Source organism: Lindgomyces ingoldianus, assembly GCF_010093535.1.
Source record: "Lindgomyces ingoldianus strain ATCC 200398 unplaced genomic scaffold BDR25scaffold_40, whole genome shotgun sequence".
Classification (NCBI taxonomy): domain Eukaryota; kingdom Fungi; phylum Ascomycota; class Dothideomycetes; order Pleosporales; family Lindgomycetaceae; genus Lindgomyces; species Lindgomyces ingoldianus.
The window spans coordinates 436,574-459,144 of NW_022985201.1; the positions used below are offsets into that span (position 1 = coordinate 436,574).

The 22,571-nt window shown below is 30.2% G+C and overlaps 1 protein-coding gene across 1 annotated transcript; it reads right to left on the minus strand.

Annotated features, from left to right (window-relative positions):
* Positions 1 to 11,500: 11,500 nt before the first annotated feature.
* On the minus strand, positions 11,501 to 11,662 carry BDR25DRAFT_183025 (uncharacterized protein; the record flags this gene model as incomplete). The annotated part of the gene is made up of 1 exon (XM_033684226.1): positions 11,501 to 11,662. A coding segment is annotated over one exon (162 nt), but the record flags the coding sequence as incomplete, so codon positions are not given.
* Positions 11,663 to 22,571: the final 10,909 nt, after the last annotated feature.

The window sequence follows — 22,571 nt, forward strand, 5'->3', positions numbered from 1 at the left end:
AGATAGAGAGGAGAAAGGGAGCTTTAAGGGCAGCTCTGCAGAAGAAGTGCTTACAGCGCTAAAGCGCTAGTAAGGACGCTAGCGCTAAGCAAACTAATAGCGTTGCGCTAGTTGCACCCCCTATATCCTAATTAGCTGCACAGGCAGCTTGTCATGTGACGCGCGACAGAGCTCTCTGCGTAGGACTGTCACATTACCCTCTTTTAAAGCAGTCTTATCCCTAAGACTAGGTAGTTTAGCGCCTTTATATTAGTTTTTAAACTAGTTAAGACTTTAGCGCAAGTTAATTATTAACTTTTATAAGTTTTATATCTTTACCTTTTTTATACGCTTGTAACTAGGCGTCTAGTCACGCTAGTAGACTAGGCTTAGTAGGATATGCTTAGTAGAAGTCCCTTACCTTATGCAGAGCTCTAAGGAATCTGTTAGCATTATACTAGGTAGGGTTAGAATTATAGCCTACCTATAAGGCTTAGTATTAGAGACGCCTGTAGTAGACATAACTATCTAGGATGTTCTAAACCTACTACTTAGGGTAACTGTTAACCTTAATTAGCTCCTCTAGAGGCTTAACCTAACCTAGCAGTGTTATAGGTGCTGCCTGCTGTAGGCAGTCTGCGTAGAAGATGTTGTGCATTCTTATGTATAGGGGGAGCTTAAGCTAGTACAAATAACCTCTTATACTTATAATTAAATAGGGCCTGTACATCTGCTAGTTAAGCTTCTAGCTAGAGCGCCTTATAGTAAAGCCCTTAAAGGTTATGTATACTTTATTACCTACTATAAAGTTAGGCTTACGCTGCTTTTTATTTACCTAAGCTGCTTACTACTTTTAGGCTTAAGTAATGCCCTTTCTTATAATCTTAATTACTTATTATATAGTGTTATAGCAGAGCTTAGCATAGCTTTAAGCCTCCTTATATAAAATCTACTCTAGCGTAGTTAGTAAGCGTCTTATATGTGCCTTTTAGTTCTAGTAGTGTGTTAGACAATAGCTAAACTTAATTTTAAACAGTAATAACTTTATTATCTTATATAGTAAAGATGCTTAAGCCTAGTCTATGTAGGGCAGCAGGTCTAACTAGTTATTTTAGAAGTAATTAATAAATAAACACAGTTGCTAGTTAATATACTAATTTAGCACCTCTATATTACTATTAGTCTAAAGATAGTAAAGCGTAAAGAGCTTTTATTTAACACTAGTAAAGCAGTAAAGCTTGTCTATAAATGTAAAGGTAAACTATAGTCTATAGTTAAAAATAATTAATTAAAGGGGTCTATAAACACGCTAGATATAGTAATAGTATAGGTCTGCAGCCCTTATAGCAGTAATAGTCTTATAGCATAGCAGTAAGAAGCAGCGCTTGCTTAGATAGTCTACTATAATAAACACATTATTATAGCTAGCTTAATTAAGTAGAAATAACTTAAAATTTATAAAAATGTTTTACTATACTTACTTAAGTATTAGTAGCAGCTTAAGAAGCTCTAAGGTTTTATCTTAAAAAATATAGCTCTACTAATAAGCCTTATAAGCGCTAATGTAGGTTTTAATGTTTTAGCTTATACTTAGCTAGTAGTACTACTTACATAGCAGCTTAGTTATTTTTTTTAGTTCTAGGATGTGCAGTAAGTTGCGTTGTGTAAACAGCGCAGATAAAGTAGGTTCTTAGAAACTAGACAGCTAGAACTATAAGCTTCTTTTTCTTTAGTAGTAAGCCCTTAGCATTAAGCTTTTATTATAAGCTAAAATCTTATGCTTTATTATAGTAGTATTATAAGCTTTTATAATTCTAATTAGCATTTAGGATCTAATTAATAAGCTTATATAGTTAATTTATTAGTAGCAGCTTTATAAGCTTTTTATTTAGCAAAAAGGTGCTCTATAGAGTAGCGCGTAATTAAGTAATAAGACTAACACTAATCTACTTTTAGCTTAAAAAAAAGTATGTATAAGTAGCTTTATTTTTTTTTCTATATTTTAAGCTTCTTTTACTTTCTTAACAGCACATCCACAACAACATTAGCAGTGCCTAGGTAGTAGGTTAGCGTAAGGTTAAAGTTTGCTATTAGCATAGCTTATTACATCTAGTAAAGGGTAAGCTTATGCTTAACAGTAAAGTACTTAAAAGCTTAGTAGTTAGTAATTACTGTAAATAGCTTATTTTATTATAGGCTTATTAGCTATACTTACTACTTTTATAAGCTTTAGATAACTATAAGCATTTTTTTATTATATATATTATAGTTTATTTGCAGTAGGCTTATAGTCTTAGAGTAGAACGCTATAGAGCGCTAGATGCTGTTGTCCTGCAGCTATAATAGTACTCCTGTAATAACTCTATTACTTGTGTTAGTCTTTATACACATTTTATAATTTAGTAAGTAGTGTGTAAAAATGTTATCTAACAGCATAAAGTCCTTAGCGCGCTTAAACATAGCTAACTTATGCTCTTTTAAAAAATGCTAGGCGCTACACTTAAGCAGCTTTATAAGTAGCTATATAATGCAACTATAGTCTTTAAGAAAGGCGCAGTAGAAGTTGCAGAACCCTAGAAACAACTGCAGGCTCTTAATTAAGGTTAGTATAGGCTAGTCTTAGACAGCAGCTACCTTAGTAAGGTCCTTATAAATTCTATTTATACTAATAATAAAACTTAAAAATTTTATTTTAGTAACTATAAATTTACTTTTTTTAAAGTTAATTTATAGGCTAGCGTTTTACAGACAACATAAGACCTTAGCAATATATACCTTATGCTGTAAAAGGTTATCTAAGTAAATTAAAATGTTGTTAAAGTAGGCTATATAAAAGTTATTAAGTAAGCTATGTAAAACCTAATTAATATATTACTAAAAAGTTATAAAGCTGTTATAAAGTCTAAAGAGCAGCATATAATACTTATAGTTACTATAGCATATTTAAAAAGTAGTTAGGTCCTTAACCTTTTTAGTAAGCTAGATGTAATAAAACACTTGTTATATATTAAGCTTAGTAAAGACCTTAGCTGCAGCTAGCTATGTAAGCGTCTTTTAGATTAAAAGTATTAAGTAAGTGTTTTTTTTTATAATTATATTAAGCTTATAATAGTTTATATAAAACTTTTACCTTTTTTCTAGCTTTTTAGTAAACAAGACTAGAAAAGCGTAGCTAGCGTTACTGTGCGTAATAAATCTGCGTTGCAGGTAGTTGTCTAGATAGTCCTTAACTAGCCTAAGCTGCTCTAGAGACATGCTGTATAGCAAGCTGCTTAATAAGGTGTTCTTTGCTATTAGCTTAATATTATAGTTAACGCTAAGTTAGTGCAGCAGCAGTTTATCTAAGTCTCTTTTTAAGAAGTAAGCTAGCGTAGCTCTAGCGTACGCAGGGGATAGTAACTTCTTAAGCATTAGCTGTTAGAGCTTATCTTTAGGATTAACTATTATAGGTGCTTAGCAGTTCTTAATTAGTTAATTAACTTTATAAACGCTAATATATCTAATTACAACATCTCTGCGCCTTATGTGTAGCATAAACGCAGCAGCGTTAATTATGTTTACCTCTAGCCCTGCCTTAGCAAGTGCTTTTCTAAAGACAGCTAGTTAACATTAGCGCGCTTAATTAGCACTAAAAAGTATTAGTTAAAAATTAAGTTACTTTTTTATTTTTTTTAAGTTTTACTACTAATTATGCTTCTAAGTTAATTAAAGTTAGTATTAATTAATTTTTAATATCTTTATAAACTTATCTTATTAGTTAGTGTCTGCTTAATAAGATTAGTTAATCTGTAAAGACATGCTACATGTAGAGACAATAATATTACGCTTGTAGTCCTATGTTTAATTATTATTTAGCTACTAAATTAATTATTCCTTATAGTTAATCTAGACACTAGCCTTTTTAAAAACTTTATAGCCTATAATTAAGTTATAATAGCTTATGTTATAGAGAATAAAAAGTGTAGGCAGCTAGTAGCTATTAATTACTAGATCTGTGTAAAAGTACTTGTCTACCTGTCTATTTAGTTAATTATTATATCCTGTAATAAGAATAGACTTAATGCTAAGCATCTTAGGCTATAGGTGCTTCTAGATTGTCTGCAGGTGTTACAGGTAGATTAGATTATAGCTGCTAGCCCTTATGTTAATAAGACTATTTAAGCGTACAGTAATTCCTCTAGCAGAGACATAGCAGGGCAGTATAAAAAGCTTGCTGCTAAATAGCAGCTTATATAGCTTCTGCGCTAGCGCTTTATTTATTAACTTTAAAGAGAAAACTTTCTTTAGAGTAAGTCTTTTTTTAATTTACTATTCTTACTAAAGCTTATAGCGTTTAGCTTTTACACTGCTTCTATAGCCTTACTTTTAGCGCAGGTGTAAGAGCAGTTATAACTTATATGTCCTAGCTAATAGCATAAGTAGCAGGTTATAGCATCCTTTATTAAAGCTGCCTACACTTAGGGTGTTACTAGAGTTGTTAGAGCAGTAGTAGTAGCAGCAGGTTAAAGAATGTTCTAACGCGTAAGCTTCTTTTAACTTCTCTGTACACATTGTGCGCTTAACTCTGCAGTAGACCTTTACAGTAAGAAGAATATCTAGTAGGCTTACTCTATATAATTAAAGAAGCTAACTATTAGGTTATTATAGTAAGTTTTTATATATACTTAAAGCTAACTTAATAAAGTGTTATAAATTTTATCTTTCTACTGCTTAAGCAGTAGCTTAGCTTTATTTATAAGGTACATAAACTAAGCTTTAAAGTTTTTAAAATTCTAAAATAGCTTTATCTTAAGCTAGTAAAGCTTAGTTTTAGCTTTTATTTACTAGTTAGTATTTTTAAAGTTTTTTTTTAAAAAGCTTATAATATCTTTAGTTATTACTAGCTTACTTTACTACTTTTAGGCTTTAAAGTAAGAAACTAGTTAACCTAGCACTTAACTACTTACTTTACTTTTAGTATAGTGTACTTAAGTGTTTTTTTTCTTTATAAGGTTACTATCTATAGGTATAAAGTAGTTTATATTATAAAGTAGCTTACTTATTAGAAGGTCTTTTTAGTAGTTAAATTTAACATTATTTTTACTTATAAACCTAGGCAGATTCTTTGCTTTAGCTAATAGTTTTAGCCTAGCTTCCTAGCTTATAGTACTAATATAAAAAAAGTTAGGCGTTCTTAGTGTAGCTAGGTTAAATTATAGTTGCTTTCTTAGTGTAGTTAGTGTAAGTGTGCCTCTTAGCACTTAATAAGCTCTATCTAAAAAAAATAATTAGTTATACACTAGTATAGTAGTAGCTTTAAGTCTTTTAACTTTATTCTTATAATTAGCTAGGCATTTAAAAGTTTTATTTAGTAAGCTTTAAAGCTTCTATAGCTTCTTACTAACTTTTACTTGCTTAGCTTCTACTATATTAACTACTTTAGTAAAAGTATTAGTATAGTTTTAATAAGCTTATACTTTTAATAACTACTATAGTAGCTTATTTACTATAACTATGTAATCTGCAGCTATAAAGTTTAGTAAGTCTAGGTAGAGGCTAATTAAATTATAATTAGTAGTACCTTAAGTAATAGCCTCTATTTAGAATAATAGTGCTTTCTTAGCTTACTAAGCGCGCACGCGCGCAGTCTTAATAGCGTAGTCCTTTTTAAACACATTATTAGTGTAAAACTAGGCCTAGCATAGTAGCGTCCTTAGTTTAAGTGTATAGGCGTTGCTAGTAGGCTAGGTAGTAAGATTAACATGTATTTTAATCTTTAATAGCTTTTTTATTTTAGTGCTCTTAGCTTTTTCCCTCTACTCTAGGGTCTAGCAGTCTGCAGAGGTATAGTGTAGTGTGAGCCCTGGGTCTAGTGACGGTGGGGCTGATAGTTGATTAGTGGTGGGTTTGTACGTAGGTTTATACAGAGCCTGCAGCTCTCTTCGCGTCATTGCGGTGGTAGTTAGTATAGTAGGCCCCCCCCTACAGTTAATTTAAACTAGAGCAGCAGCGCTTCTAGCTTAGAGCTCTTTAATAAAGTGCAATAATCTAATTATTACTTAGTGTTGCTTTTATAGTTGCCTAGCCTAACTAGGGCTTTAAAGCAGATAGCTATTATTAATAAACTAAGGCTTAGCCTAGTTATACTAGCAGATCTATCTAAGTAAGAGTTAGTTAGTAGATTAAGCTCTTAGAGCTAACTGCATAGTAGACCTAGATATTATGTTACTATCCTCTAGCTAAATAAAATAATTTTAGTGTAATATAATAATAAGCACTATTTCTACTACTGTATAAAGCTAGGGAAGTAAGGTAGAGTAGGTTAGCTCTATTTTAGCTACACTAAGATAAAGAGGAGAAAGAGAGCTTTAAGAGCAGCTCTACAGAAGAAGTGCTTATAGCGCTAAGGCGCTAGCAAGGACGCTAGCGCTAAGCAAACTAATAGCGTTGCGCTAGTCGCACCCTCTATATCCTAATTAGCTGCACGGGCAGCTCGTCATGTGACGCGCGACAGAGCTCTCTGCGTAGGACCGTCACAGCTATTATAACATTAAAATTAACTAAAAAGCACTTAATGCTTTGCCTTCTAATAACTATATTAATAATTAGCTGCCTACTGTTTATGTAACTAAAAAAGAGTTGTTAGCTACTCTAGATAATGTTAATATAAACCTAGTGTTTAATACCTGCGCTAATACTGTTTATAAGCATAATGTTAATCTGCTATCTAATTCTAGTACTACTACTAGTGCAACTAATAACTATTAATAAAGTGTTATAAGTGCACTTAAAATACTTAATTAGGGTGTAAGTAAATCTTACACTCCTTTTAGTGTATAACACTTATAGCTGCCTAGTACTAAGCGCTTAACAGTTAGCTCTAGCATAGGTTGTAGTGTTCTGTTGTGTTCTATAGCTAGTATCTATTCTAACACCTTAAAACAAAGTAACGTAACTAGCTATTATAAAAGCTTAGTAATAAAAGACATAGAATTAAAAAGTTAGAAGATTCTAATTATAAAATTTAAGACCTTATAATAGCATATCTAGAGGACAACTAATTAGACGTACCTTTTTATAGCCTCTATAAGACAGACTCCTCTGTCTAAATTTAGAAGCTATAAGCTACTGCTAAGCCTAGCGTTTCTATTTTTATTTTTATGTAAAGTAGTAAAGTTTATTTAGCTACACTTATAAGAAATTAATTATCTATTCTATATCTAGCATTTTATTTGCTATAAAGATAGATAGTTTACACACTACCTATAGTTCTGTTTTACTGCATTTAACACTCTTCTCTGCTAAAAGTCTACTACTAATGTAGGTTTTTATGTTAAAAAAATTTTTAGTAATAAAAACATTATAGTTAAGTTAATATAAAAGGAGTTTAATTAGCTAGATAGTAGCTAGTGTTTAATTAATTTTATTATAAAGCTTATAGCTAACATTTATAAGACTTAATCTTATTAAGTATAAAAAAAGTGTTAAAAGTAATAGTTTATTTATTACCTATCTATTACTTTTACATTACATGTTTGCTAAAATTAATAAAGTGCGCTAACTACGCTGTCTAACTTTATTTGTTATGTTCTTTACTATAGATTAACATTAGCATAATCTATTGCGCTTTATGCTAAGGTTCTTAGAGTAGAAGGCTGCAGACTTAAAGTAACGCGTTTACTTTACTTCTAATTTTATCTAAAACAATCTTTATATTATAGTGTATTATTTTAATAAGTAATTTTAGCTTTTTAAAACTTATGTTCTAACTTCTAAGTTTAACATAACTAACTTTTAGAATTAGTATAAGTAGTAAGGCTAAAGTAGTACATATAATTATAGCCTATACTACTGCAAAGGAGTACTAAATCTAGATTTAAAGTTAGGCAATAATGCAACTAATTTTAATATTGCCTGCATAGCAGCATACTAGGGGTGTTATATATTAGCAATGCACCTAGAGCTGAATCTACAGTAGTGTTACGGTCTACAGTTGGACCAACGTAACTCCACTACAGGTACTCCACAATCTAGCTAGGTTGGGGCAGGGCTCGCTTACAGACTAATTGGAAGATACAGAAGCAGCGCAGCTGCCTGCAGTTATAGAAGAATGCATTATCTAATAAGAAGGCAGGCTGCAAGTCTAACGAGTCTAAGAGAGCTTATAGAGCTGCACTTAGCAGACTTGCATAAACTTGCCTAACTTGTTCTTAGCACCCCTAAATATGTATATAGTTTTAACCTTAAATAACCTTTAAAAAAGTGTGTTTAATGTTTAGTTTATTTTTTATATAGACTAAGTAGCATTCTAGCTTTTTAAAGAGCTACAATACTATTTATATATCTTGCAACATATATACCTCTAATTCTGTCTAACAAGACTGTTTAACCTAGCTACTATACTGCTACTATAGGGACAAACTATAATCTAGTTACTCTACCTGCCTTTATTAGCCTAATAGCTGTTACGTGGGACTGTACACCCTATTGCTAGCCCCTTCCTTCTGTTTTACTACCTAAGGAACAACATTAACTTAAGTGCTTTCTAAAGTAAGAATTATAACATTAAACACTCTACCTCTTAAAAAGTATAACTACTTAATATAACCTTAATTCTAACATAGCTTACATAGCCTTATTAGGATTAACAGAAGTTCTAACAGCTAATAAAGAAGTCCTAGCAGAACAGATTAATAGCATCTATGATAACATTAAAAAACTCTAGTAGATTAGTAATAAAATAAATAAACTAATTAGTTTTTATAAAGAAGTAAAAAAATTACGCTAAAAAGTAGCAGAATTTAATAACTAACTTACACTAATAAATCTTTAGTTAGCTATAAGCTTTGTAAACTAAATACACATGTTATAAGTAGAGCTAGCTAAACTTTAGAATATCTTAACTAAGAAAGTAAGCATTGCAGCTAAAAAGACTTTATAACTAGCCTTTTTAAAGCCTTTTAAAGAATTACCTAAAGACCTCTACTGTAAGGCCGGATGTCCCAGAACGGGCCAGTATGGCCTCACCTGACCTGTTTGGAGGTTGTATGACCTGTGCTTTGTATATAAGCATAAATCCTAACAAGTAAAGCTTAGCAGCAATTTATCTCTCTTATAATACACTCCTATCTTTCTCTAAAAGCTTGCTCTTAGTGCTATTTATGCTACCTACTATCCTATCTTTACATTTAAATTGCTCTACAAGCCAGCATACTGCTTAAGGGCAACATTCCTATGTAATAGTGTTAAAGCAAAACACTAGAGGAGAATTAGATGCAACTAGCGCTTAAAGACTACCTAAAAAGCTAGCTAAAACTACTGCTTTTAGTAATACTTAACTAGAGTTAACACTAATGCAGAGAGAAATAACGTACTTTATAGGCGAGTTGCTCACACACCTAAGTCGCTTACTTTTGCCAAGACCCCACTAAACCACCCTTCCTACACTAATGCATTCCCCATAACACTACTTAGACGCGCTAAAAGAATGTTAGATACAGCTTATGCTCTAAGCTTTTAAATAAAACATAAAACTCTTAAAGAAATGTGCTATAGCTATATATAAAGTCTTATAAAAAATAATAAATAACTATAGCGCTAGACAACCTTTATAAGCTAATTCTACAGCTAAATTATAAAGGCTAGGTAATAAAAAAAAGCAAGTAATTATTAAGACTATACTTAAGCTATATGCGCAAGGAATTTCCCCTTAGATAGCATTTATAGCTAATATAGCTAATTCTTTACGCGCTAAGCATAATCTAGGCTATGTTTATATAAACTAGCCTAGTATGTTTGTAAAGTGTTATTTAGAGCTTAAAGTAATGTTTAAGTGTAAGTACAACTATAAAAAAGCTCTCTATAAGAGTCTTAAAGTAATTTAGAGCAGGTTTAGCCTTATAGAGAATATTAAAGCTAAGTATAGCATCTAAGATAATAACATGTACAACTTTAGTAAAATAAGGTTTATAATTAGCTAAATATCTCTTAACTATACTTATGCTTAAAACTTTACTTTAAGCTTTAAATAACACTTTATAAACATACTAGGCTAGTTTATGTAAACATAGCCTAAATTACACTTAGCGTGTAAAGAATTAGCTATATTAGCTATAAATGCTATCTAAGAGGAAATTCCTTGCGTATATAGCTTAAGTATAGTCTTAATAATTACCTGCTTTTTTTTATTACCTAGCCTTTATAATTTAGCTATAGAATTAGCTTATAAAGGTTATCTAGTGCTGTAGTTATTTATTATCTTTTATAAAACTTTATATATAGCTATAGCATATTTCTTTAAAAGTTTTATGTCTTATTTAAAAGCTTAGAGTATAAGCTATATCTAACATTCTTTTAGCGCGTCTAAGTAGTGTTGTAGGGAATGTATTAGTGTAGGAAGGGTAGTTTAGTAGGGTCTTGGCAAAAGTAAGCAACTTAGGTGTGTGAGCAACTCGCCTATAAAGTACGTTAGAGCAAAAGATAAGTAAAAAAAATAATAAAATTCTTTATAAATTAGGCTTGTTAAGCTATCTAGAAGGTGTTTAAGGCCTAGAAGGGGTTAAAAGGGCTAGTGCAGGACTAAGCAACGCACAGTCCACCCCCGCAAATTAGGCTTTAGCAGAAGCCTGCGCCTAGCTGTAAGAGCAGCAGGAAGCGTAAGAACTAGCTAAGATAATAAAAATCTGTTATTAATTTAAAGCAGGCAATATAAACGCGCTTAACAAGTTGCTAACTAAAGTATTAAATATTATTATACTAAAACTTACCTAAGACTAAGCAAACCTACTGCGTCCTAAACTGCTACACTAATATAAAAAAAAACAGGGCAGACTACAACTAGTAGTGTAAGGATAATAAAGACTATTACTAAAAAAGTCTATTAAGCTTTACTTAAGAATTATAGAAGATCTCTTTTAGCCTATAATATGTTAATAAGACACTATAATTACTAACGTATTCCACCACCGAACCCGCTAAACCACCGAACCCGACAAAATCTCTTAGCATTGCAAACACCACGTACAAAACTCTAATTTTATTCACAACTAAATAAAGAACCTATGTACAATGTGCTTACATCTAATTCTAGTGCTTCTTCTTTATCCTTTTTGCACGTACAAGCGTTGTGCTTAGTCTCCCCACAGTTCCCACAGCGCTGCAGAGCTGGTTAGGCTCTTTCTTAATTACCACTACTACAAGCCTTCTTTAACTGCTAAGCTACTACAGACGCCTTAGCAGCTACCTGCGCTGCTGCAGTCCTATACTCTATTGTGCTACCTTGCTAGATCTGCTTTCTTTTACGCCTTTTACGCTTAGTTATGTCTGCTAATTACTTTTTAAGCTCTTGTACACGCGCCTTTATAAGTATATTTCTATATAGCATCTCCTTAGCTTTTTTTATAAGCTGTAAAAAGCTTTTTTATGCTGTTATTAGTAATTATACAAAGAAATTATGTACAAGCTTTAATTATAATCTAAATTTATATAAATTACTTAGGGTTGTTAATTACTATAGCGTTTCTAGTAGGGGTCCTAGTAGTAGGGTACACAGCTGCACATTAAGACAATTAAAGACTACCTGCGCGTTAATAAGAACTAGTCTAGATGCCTTAAAAGCCTTTTTATAATTATTATACATAAAAATGTCTAAAAACGTGTCTTTAAAGGCTAAAAGAAAGTGTTCTTTATTAACATGCTGCACACGTTAGCGTGCTAAGTCTTATATGCGCTAAGAGTACTTAAGCTTTAACAGCAAGAAGCACACTACATTAAGTAGCTAGAGGATATGTAATAAATGCGCAGGCATATAGAGTGTAAGGATCTTTTGTATAAAGTAATAATTCTTAAAATTCTAGTTTAGGTAGCTTTTATAGCTATCTAGTATAAGCAGCTTATATACCCCTACTTAACGCGTCTTTATATACTTATTAAAGTGCTTTAACTACTTAAGACTAAGTGTATTATTTATTTAGCTATTCTTAGAGACTAATAGCTTCTAATTACGTAGTATTAATGTCTCTTTGTACTAGGCAGAGATGTGGACATGTCCTTTGTAGATAATAAATAGCAGGGTAGCGTAGCTAGCAGCGCAGATGCTCTAGATTACAGTAACCTATTCCTAGTTACCTAGCTGTGTAAGGACAGGCCTTATACATCTTTTTAAACCTGTAATAACTTTTATAGTGCTAATTATGCCTATTTAAAAGCTAGTTTTATTAAAGTTGTAGATATTGTTATTATAAACACTATATTTTACTATTATGTCTTATATAAGCTTAAACTACTTTATAATTAACTCTAGGTCTTTTTAGAGTATTCTTTAGTAGTCCTTTACTTAATTAAACACTATCTTAAGCTTCTCTGTATAAGACATAAACTGTGTAGGCTAGTTTGTCTTTACTAGTGTTCTACTACACATAGCTAATAGTCTGTTTGCTATATCTACTACCTTACACAGCTAGGGCGCTAATCCTTGCAAATTAAGGTTAAGAATATATTATATAATTGTCTACTCTTTAGTTGCAGTAAGTTTCTAGTAATTTAGTTATATAGTAGGTTAAAACATAATTCTGTTAAGCTAAGTAGTAAGCTGCTAATAAGGCATGTTAAAAGCTGCTACAGCTTGTTGTACGCGTTTAAATTAGCGTAAGTAGTAGGCCTAGAGCGCAAGGATAATTCTGCCTTCTTGCTAAGTTAGTATAGTCTTGTGTTGTTTAGACATCGCGTCTTGTATGTGGTGTTTGCAATGCTAAGAGATTTTGTCAGGTTCAGTAGTTTAGCGGGTTCGGTGGTGGAATACGTTATAAAAGATACACTGCACCTATTGAAAGCTTATTAACTTATTATAGTTACTAATATAGTAAGATCTTAAAAACAAGATGCTTAATACATTAGGTACTTTAGCAGAATAAAAAAGAGTAGCTTATAACACTATAAAAAACTATAAATAATAACTTAATTAGTCTTTAACTAAACTTCTAGCCTACCTTAGGCTATTATAGACTAAAGTTAATAAAAAAAGCCTAGATAGAATAATAATAGACTTTAGTAGTGCACTATCTAACAAGATTAAGCGTAATCTAATGTATATCCTACAAAGTAAGCAAGAGACGCTAGCTTAGGTAGAAGAGCAGAGCAACATATCCTACTGCTGCCTGCAGAAGGGAAAAGGGCTAAAGTTAAAAGAGAAGGGAACACAAAAGCGTTCTACTTTACCTTTAGCTAATAAGGACCTAAAGAAGCCTAAAAAAATAATAAAAAAAGCCTTTAAGCTAAAAAAAAGCTAAAAAAAGGTAAAAATTTAATAAAATAAAAGTTACTTACTAAAATTATAAGCAGCTAGGTTATATTTCCCTAGATTATTCTATAAAAGATAAAAATAAAAACAAGTCTAATAAGAATAAGTAGAAGAGAAAAGAGTAGAGCTAAAAAAACTAAGCTTTTTTTTTCTAGCCTATATTACTTTAGTAAGTAATAAAAAGAAGCTTAAAAACCTTTAAGACTTATTATACTTAAAAGAGTTATATTTATTATTAGTAATAGTAAGCATAAAGTTATTAGAAGACCTTTAGACTGTAGTAAACAAAGAAGCTTAATTAAACATCTTATCTACTATAATAGCTAAAGAGCAGAATTTTAAGATTAAGCCTCTACTAGGTATCTTTCTAAAGGCACTTAATAGATTAAACTTTACTGTCTACAGCTTTACAGTTGTAAATGTAAAGATTATAAACTCCTAAGAAAAAGTTTAGACTTATAAAGTGCTATTTATAGTAATAGACCTAAAAAGACCCCTAATATATTTAAGTTTACTTTAGATTAATTAGTTTAATCTAAAGCTAAACTTTTATATAAGACATATATTATTTAAGGGCGTAAAGGACTATAGTATGCTAAAGTATGCTAAAGTAGCTTTAGAAGACGCAGCAGAGTTTAAGCAAACTATATAAAGTTCTAATACAGATGTCTACGTCTACAGTGTGCTGTCTAATAACACTAAAGATTCTTTAGGACCTATAAAGCTTAAGTTAAAACTAGAGTATAAAAAATATACAAACATAGTTAAGTCTAATAAAATGTTAGAAGTACTACTGCATAGCCTACAGAATCTAGCTATTAAGCTAGAAAAAGGGACAAAGCCTTCTTACTAACTACTATATAACTTATTAGAGTATAAGTTACAGCATCTTTATAAATATATTAATAATTATCTGCAAAAAAAGTAGATTTAAAGGTCTAAGTCTTTTATAAAAGCTCTAATCTTATTTATAAAGAAGAAAAATAAAGGGTTAAAGCTTTATGTAAATTATAAAGGCCTAAACTAAATTATAATAAAAAATTATTACTTACTACTACTTATCTTAGAATCTCTTAAAAGACTTAGAAAGGCAAAGTAGTATATAAAGCTAAATATCTATAATGTGTACTATATATTATGTATTTATAAAAAAGATAAGTAGAAGATAGCATTCTAGACTTAATATAGTTATTTTAAGTACTAAGTTATGCTTTTTAGTCTTACTAATACTTTTATAGCTTTCTAGGCTTATATTAACTAGACTCTAGCAGGGTTAGTTAATATAACATGTATTATGTACCTTAACAATATTCTAGTCTATTCTAACACAGAAAAGAAACAAGCTATTTATATTAAAAAGTGCTGTAAAGATTATGTAAAGTAAAGCTTTTTTTAAAACTTAGTAAGTGTAAATTTTACACATAGAAGACTAAGTACCTAAGGTACATAGTTTATCTAAAAAGAGTTAAAGTTAACTCTTTAAAAATTAAGACAATCTAGGAGTAGCTAATGCTAAAAACTATTTAGGATATTTATGTTTTTTATAGGGTTTATAAACTACTATAAGCAGTTTATTACTAAGTTCTTTTTAATTACCCTACCCCTTACTAAGCTAACCTAGAAGGGCCTAGATGTAGTAAAGAGTAGTTAAAAGTAAAAGTAGAAAGAAAGTTAAAAGCTTAATATTAGTCTTAAAAGTAAAGCAGCTTTCTAAAAGCTTTAAAACTTATTTCTTAAAGTTTCTATATTAGCTTATTTTAATGCTAATAAGAAAACTAAAGTAAAGGTTAACACCTTAAAGGGCGTAATCTATAGCATTTTAAGCTAATTAGTCTTAGATAAGACTAAAAGGGCTTAATAAAGGCTAATTAGCTTCTTCTTAAAAAAGATAAGTAAAGCTAAGTATAATTATAATACTTATAATAAAAAGTTACTTACTATTAATAAAAGTTTAGCATATTAGCAACATTACTTTTAAGGTCTACTGTTTAAACTTTTTACAGACTATAATAATTTTTGCTAGTTTATAGAAACTAAAACTTTAAACTACTAGCAGGTCTAAGCCTATAAAAGGATAACAGAATATAATTTTATTATTACACACTATCTAGAGAAGCTAAACCTAGCAGATAGACTCTTAAAAAGACCTAACTATATTAAAGAGTTATAATAGCCTTTCTAAAAAGGGAATACAGCATATGTAATAAACATGTGCAACCTCTTAAATTAATAAGATTATAATAAAAAATTAATAGTTACAGCTATTACACGTTCTTAAAAATTTTTAGGCTTAGCTAAGAACTACTTTAAAAAAAATAAAGGCTAAAACAGCTAGATCTTAAAAGAGCTATAAGTAAAGAACTAAAGAAAGACAACAATAAAAACTTTATATTAGGTATTAAAGAAGACTATAATAAAATAAACTTATTAAACACTAAAAGTAAAATAAAAAACAAAGAGAACTTTAACAAAAATACTTATTCTTAAAATAGGCTAAAACAACATGCTATAGCTAATATAAGAAAAAAAACCCTAATAATAAACTAAAAGAAGGCAGAAGCGTTCTAGAAGTGCTATAACAGCCTATTAGTAGGCTACTTTAGTGTTAAAAAAACACTTAAAAAGATTATACATTAATATAATTAAAAAAGGCTTAAAAAGAACATAAAGGTGTACTATAACAACTACCTAAAGTGCAGATAATTAGTAGCTTTATAACACTGCCTATATAAGCTTCTTTACCCTTTACTACTACCTAATAGGCTCTAGCAGGATGTTACAATAGATTTTATAACGCAGCTGCCCCCTTATAAATACTTAGGGTTAGTATATAATGCAATTCTTATAATAGTAGACTATCTTACTAAGATAGCCTACTACATGCTAGCTAGAGCTAATTAAGAGGCTTTAGACCTAGTAAAGGTTTAGTTAAAAAAAGTTATTTACTTTTATAAAGTTTTAAAAAACATTGTCTTTAATTAAAGGCTAATAATAAACTTAAAGTACTAAGATAGTTTTTATTACTATCTTAGCACATAAAAAATTCTTTTATTAGCCTACTATTCTAAGACTAATAGGCAGACTAAAAGATAAAACTAAACTTTAGAACAGTACCTTAGATGTTACTATTGCCTAAAACAAGATAATTAGGTAATGTAGTTACTAATAGCAAAGTTTGCATATAATAATAGTGTACACATAACTATAGAAGTTACTTCTTTCTAAGCATACTACAGAGCGAACCTAAGAGGGCCAGATTAGCCTAGAGAACCCCTAGGTTAGGGGGAATTGCACATAGCAAATAAAGTTGCTGTAAAAGCACTTACTCTACAGTTAAAATGCTGCTAGAAAATTATTGCTGTAAATATGTATTAAAAAAAGTATGCAGATAAACAACAAAAGCATATATAGCTATAAGTAAAAAATAAGGTATTAGTTTTTAATAAACACATAAAATTAATAAGGCTAAAAAAGAAGTTAGACTAGAAGTTTTTAGAACTAGAAAAAGTTATAGCCTAGATTAGCATAGAGGTGTACAAAGTAGACCTACCTAATCTAGGAGAAGTTTATCTAGTATTCTATGTCTTACTTTTAGAGCTATATACCTAGAAAGGGCGTCTTAAGTTGTAATTAGAACTAATTATAAACACTTTACACGCTATAAAAAATAATGTATACTATATAAAGAAAATACTTAACTAAAGACAGAATTTAGTTAAAGTATAAAAATATCTTATAAAATAAGAAAGTTATTTATTTAAGAAAAACTTATAAGAACCTAGACCTAACATTAGCTTAAACATATTAAAAGTGTTCTAAAAAAGCAGAGGAATACATAGCAAAAGATTAAATTATGCTAGTTTAGGTTAAACTTTTTAAAAAAAGAGAAGTAACTTAATAGATTAAGTATAGCTACTTTTACTTTGTTTTTTTTTTTACTTAAAGTTTTTTTAACAAAAGGTGTTTAATAGCGCTATAGGAATAGAAAGACAACATAGCCTATTTAGACCTAAGATTCCTTAGTTAGACTAAGTAAGGCTATTCTAGCATAGAATAGCTTACTAGAGTTAAGAAGAGGGTTATTTTAACCTAGGGAAATCTATTATGTAGAAGAAACAAACATTCTAGCCTAGAATAACCTATACTAGCAAGAAAAGAGCAGAGTTTAAGTCTAGTAAAACATTCTAGAATTTTTAGAATAAAAAGGCTGCAAAGTAAGTAAGCTAAAAGTAGATTAATTTATTACTACTAAAACAGTTGCACTTTAAGTCTAAGAGATATAATGTAAGGGTATTTACCTCTATTAAGGAAAAAAGAAAGAAGCTTAAGCTAAAAAACCTAAAACTACACTATACTATGCATTCTTAACTATTTTTACTATAGGATGCGCTAGATCACACTAGATTGTGCCATTAGGGCCCTAGATTAGACATTAAGGTCCTCTGTAGGTAAATTTGCGACAGCAGAACAACTATTAGGATATTTTTTATTATACCTAGTTAGCCACCTTTTTTTAGCTAAGGTTTAATTCTAACTAGCCTTATTTCTAATATTATTAGCCTTATTATGCTCTTTAGAGACGTAGTAGATTACATTAGTAGCTTTAGCAGCATTAACATAATAATGTTGCTTAGCTTTAGTAACATAGACACATTTAACACTATATTTCTTTTATTATGCTAGTTAGCGCTAGAATAGTTAAGAATAGCGTACACTTACTTTCTTAGATAGAGTTATTGCAGCTTTATTCTTATTAGAGTCTTTTTTAAGCGCCTTACGCTTTTTCTTCTTTTTCTTAGTAATATTAGCTTTAAAGCAGGCGCGCTTCTTAAAAACAACTCTAGTCTTAGCAATTTTGCCTATAGCGCCACTGTGCGTGTACAGATAGTTGTTGTACAGGATTTTGTTTTTACTGTAAACTATTAAGAGCTAGAATAGGGCTAATTAAGCTAGATTATGCTGCAACAGAAAGACTTACGCCTAAAGAAACTAAATAATAGTGTTTACTTATAACATAACTATTACATTAGCCTGCGCTAACTAAGCAAGGTTAAGTAAATTAATAAGGGCTAAAACATTAAGCACAGTGTCTTTAAAAGCCTGTTGTTTAGGTTTAAAGGTAATAAGGAGCTATGTAGGGTTAGCCTAGACAGACTGCGCGTAAATACACTAGAAGGAGCTAAAATACGCACCTTAAAGCACTTTTTACTAAATTTAAAGTAATAAGCACACTTAGTGTACTTAATTTCTTTTTCCTTTATGCTACAACATAACTTGTTGTCTATAAGTATATAACAGCTACTACTCTTATCTATAATGCCCTTATAGGACATTTTGTTAACACATTAAACATAAAAGTTATTAGAGCGCAAGTTTATGTTAGTAAAAGCTAATTAATCTTCCTTAAAAAAAACTATAGCTAGATTATAACAAAGTAAGCTACAGAGGTCTATTTTAAAGTTGTTAAGTAAAGTTAAGCATAAAAGAAGAAGCTAAGAGCAGATTAGGCAACAGGTAGGCGCAAGCAAGGTAGGATAGGACTATTAAAGCTTGTTAGCACCCCTTCGCGCTAGATTACGCTAGAGTGGCTTAGAATGTACTTACCTTAAAAAGTTTAGAATCTTCTAAATTCTAAGCTGTAAAAAGGGCAGAGGTGTAAAGAAGATAGATTTCTAGAACAGTTAGACCCTATATATACTGTCCTAACCGCTACTCTATTAGCGTAAGATATACTGCTATTTTACCTTTACTTTTACTCTATACTTTTACTTTACTTTTACCTAATAACTCTAGGTTATTTTTAAATAAACTTACATAAAATTAACTAAAATAGGCAGGAGTAAGTCTTTAAAGCATTATGTAACACTTTTTTATGCTACTTAGGCCTATTATTATCTGTTCTATCCTCTAAGTTGTAGGACTACTATAAAGGGGGATAATGTAAGGCTGGATGTCCTAGAACGGGCCAGTATGGCCTCACCTGACCTGTTTGGAGGTCGTATGACCTGTGCTTTGTATATAAGCATAAATCCTGACAAGCGAAGCTTGGCAGCGATTCGTCTCTCTTACAATACACTCCTATCTTTCTCCGAAAGCTTGCTCTCAGTGCTATTCGTGCTACCTACCATCCCATCTTTACATCTACCTCTTTTTTACTATATGCTACCTTTATATGCAGTATAATAGAGAAGCATTTTAAACTAATGTAAAAATAATATTCTAAATAGAATTATATTTATAAGGACCTTTTATAATTTAGTTCTAGCTACACGCAGATAATTAAATAGATTTTAAAGCAAATAGTAATACACTAATCCTTAAAATAAAGGAAATATTTAGGAGTGTAGACGCTTTTAAAAAAGCCTTATTAACTATTTATAGAACTATAAATAAACAGAAAATTGCAGCTAATAAACTAGACACACTAAAACAAGAAAAAGAAATAGCTTAGTACTATACAGCACATTTTAGAGAACAGCTAGCTATCTGCAGATAGACAGACTAGAAGGCCCTTTGCTAAATGTTCTATAATAAGTTAAAAGACATAATAAAAGATAAATTTATGTATAATAGAAAACTAACTACTTTTAGAAATTTTATTATAAAAGCAACACTTTATAATAATAAGCATAAAAAACGCAAAAGAGAAAAACAGCATAAAAAAGCTCTCTAAAAACCTAAGTTTGTATCTAGAAAAAAGAAAAGCCTTTTATTATAAAAAAAACTAATAGACCTTAGCTACGCAAAACATACATAAAGCCCCTCTTTAAAAAAAAAGCTAAGCCTCTAGACGCAATAGGCCGCCTTTAACTAAGAAGTAATAAAAGTAGCTAGAAAATAAGGCCTACTTAAACTATAAAAAAGTAAGGCATTTCTGCTAAAATAACCTAAACTTTTAGAAGGGGGAGAATAAAGATACTACTGTAATTGTAACGATTCTACGAATCGTTCCATCTCGGGTCGCTCGGATCCTATCCGAAGGGTCCCTGTATCGGCCCCGACCATAACTTAACCTAGTCCCCTGCAGTTACCCCTATTCCCTCATGTATTTAGTCGCACCTCGCCCCTGTAGCTAGCTTAGTAGTTTTCTAATATCCTTTTGTACAAGGCCTATAGGTGTTAATAGCATTCCTAGGTTTAGAGTCCCTACGCACTTCTATATGCCTCTAAGTAGATTTCTACTGCATTTAGACCTATTGTCTTGCCTGTGCTACTACATTATATTAAAAAACTTACTTTTGCTAGTAATAGCCTTATTAATAATATTACATTATTTATTTATTTAACTATGTTTAACTTTAAAAAGTGTTTAATTTAGTTTAAAGCGTAGTTTTTACATACTGTTACATTAAATTATTTAGTTATTATAGATAGAATCTTAAAAACCTTTTATTAACTAAAGCCTTTAAGTTTAGAACTTTCTATTCTTTATAATTAAGATTACCTTTAGAAAAGTTATAAAAAGTGTGCTAAGGTAGAAACCTAAAGACTACTAATAACTTATTAGAATTAGAGATAACTACTAATGCCTAACTTTTAACTACTTTTAGACCTTAGTATAAAGCTTACAACACGCTCTAGCTGTAGCTAAGGCAAGATGCCTACTACTAAAGCTAAATAACTACTAACTTTAATAGCTAAACCTTTTTTTATAAGACTTAAAGCTAAAAACTTACTAGATTTAAAGGTAAACTTTAGTAATATAGCTTTTAAGAACTAAGTTACTTAATTAAAAGCATAAATTAAACAGCTAACTAGATTAAAAACTGTTAGTTTTAATTAACCTTTACTAACTAACGTACTTCATAGGCGAGTTGCTCACACACCCGAGTCGCTCACTTTTGCCAAGACCCCACCCTAACAAACTCTATTATGGCCCATAACAACCCGCTCTAGCACTATATAGTACAGTACAGCCTAGAATATTATTTAGATACTACTTCTGCTTCTTGCTTACACATTTGCGTGTTATGCCTAGTCTAATTGCACTGTCTACAGCGCCTTTAGGATAGCTTACTTACTTTAGCTTGCACCTACTTCTTTACCTTCTTTCTATTACTGCGCGCTCTAAACTCCTTTAGAGCTGTTAAGCGTAGGCCTTCCTAAATTATTAAGGTTTTTTCTGCCTTAATCTACTTTTTTTTATGTAATTTATGTTGTATAGCAGCCTTATTAGCTGCTTAAAGCTTATTGATTTCTTATTACACTAATACTAGCTTATGCGTAATTATTGCTGCCCCCTTTAAGACTTTCTTAAACGCCTTAACTATAGAAGTTAGTAAACTATTTATATGCTTTTAAATTCTTATCTTTATAAGCATTAATTATAACTTAAGTTTTAGAGTATTACTTAGGGTTTGCAACTGCTAGGGCTTATTATATATAGGTAGTAGTAGTAATAGAGTGCATAACTTTACATTAAGGCCTATTATAACTTATTATAGGTTAAAAGGAACTAATCTAGCGCTTTAGAACTCTTCTTAGATATTACTAAAAGTAATTATAGCATAATAAGCTGCTTTAAAGCATAGTAAGAACTTTATTTTTATAATATAAGTAATCTAGTTGCGCATAAGGTTTTTAGCTTAGCGCTTATATGCCTTTTTTAAAGAAGTAAAATAACCTACATTAAGTAGCTATAAAAAGTGTAATAAGTAAAAAAGTATATAGATAGTAATAATCTTATTATCTTTATAGTATTACTAAAAATAAAGTAAGTTATAGCTTTTATAGCTATTAATAACTAGCAGACAGTAGCTGCTAACAGTACACTTCTTTATATGCGCGTTAAAGTGCTTTAACTAGTCTAGACTAAGCTAATTAGTAGTCTAGCTGCGCTTAGAGATTATAATAACCTAATCTTAAAGTAGATTTTTTTTATACTAGTTTAAAAAGTAGTTGCTACCAGGGTTGCCACTTTTTAGTAATAGTAATTACTTAGTAATTACTAAGTAATTACTATAGTAATTACTAAGTGCTAGTAATTACTATTACTAGAAGCGCCTAGTAATTGCTATAGTAATTACTATTTTTCTAGTAATAGTAATTACTATTACTAGAGGTACGTAGTAATTACTATAGTAATTACTAAGTAATTACTATTTCTATAAATAGATATTTTATAGAAAAAGATTTTAAGTAGTAAAAGTAATAATTATTATAATAGTATATAATAATTCTTATGTCTCTAGTAATATATAAAGCTTTTTTATTAAAAAAAAAACTATATAAGCTAAAAAAATTAACAAGTAATTACTATAATTAAAACAACTATAATATATATAATAATAATATATAATAACGCTATATAATACTA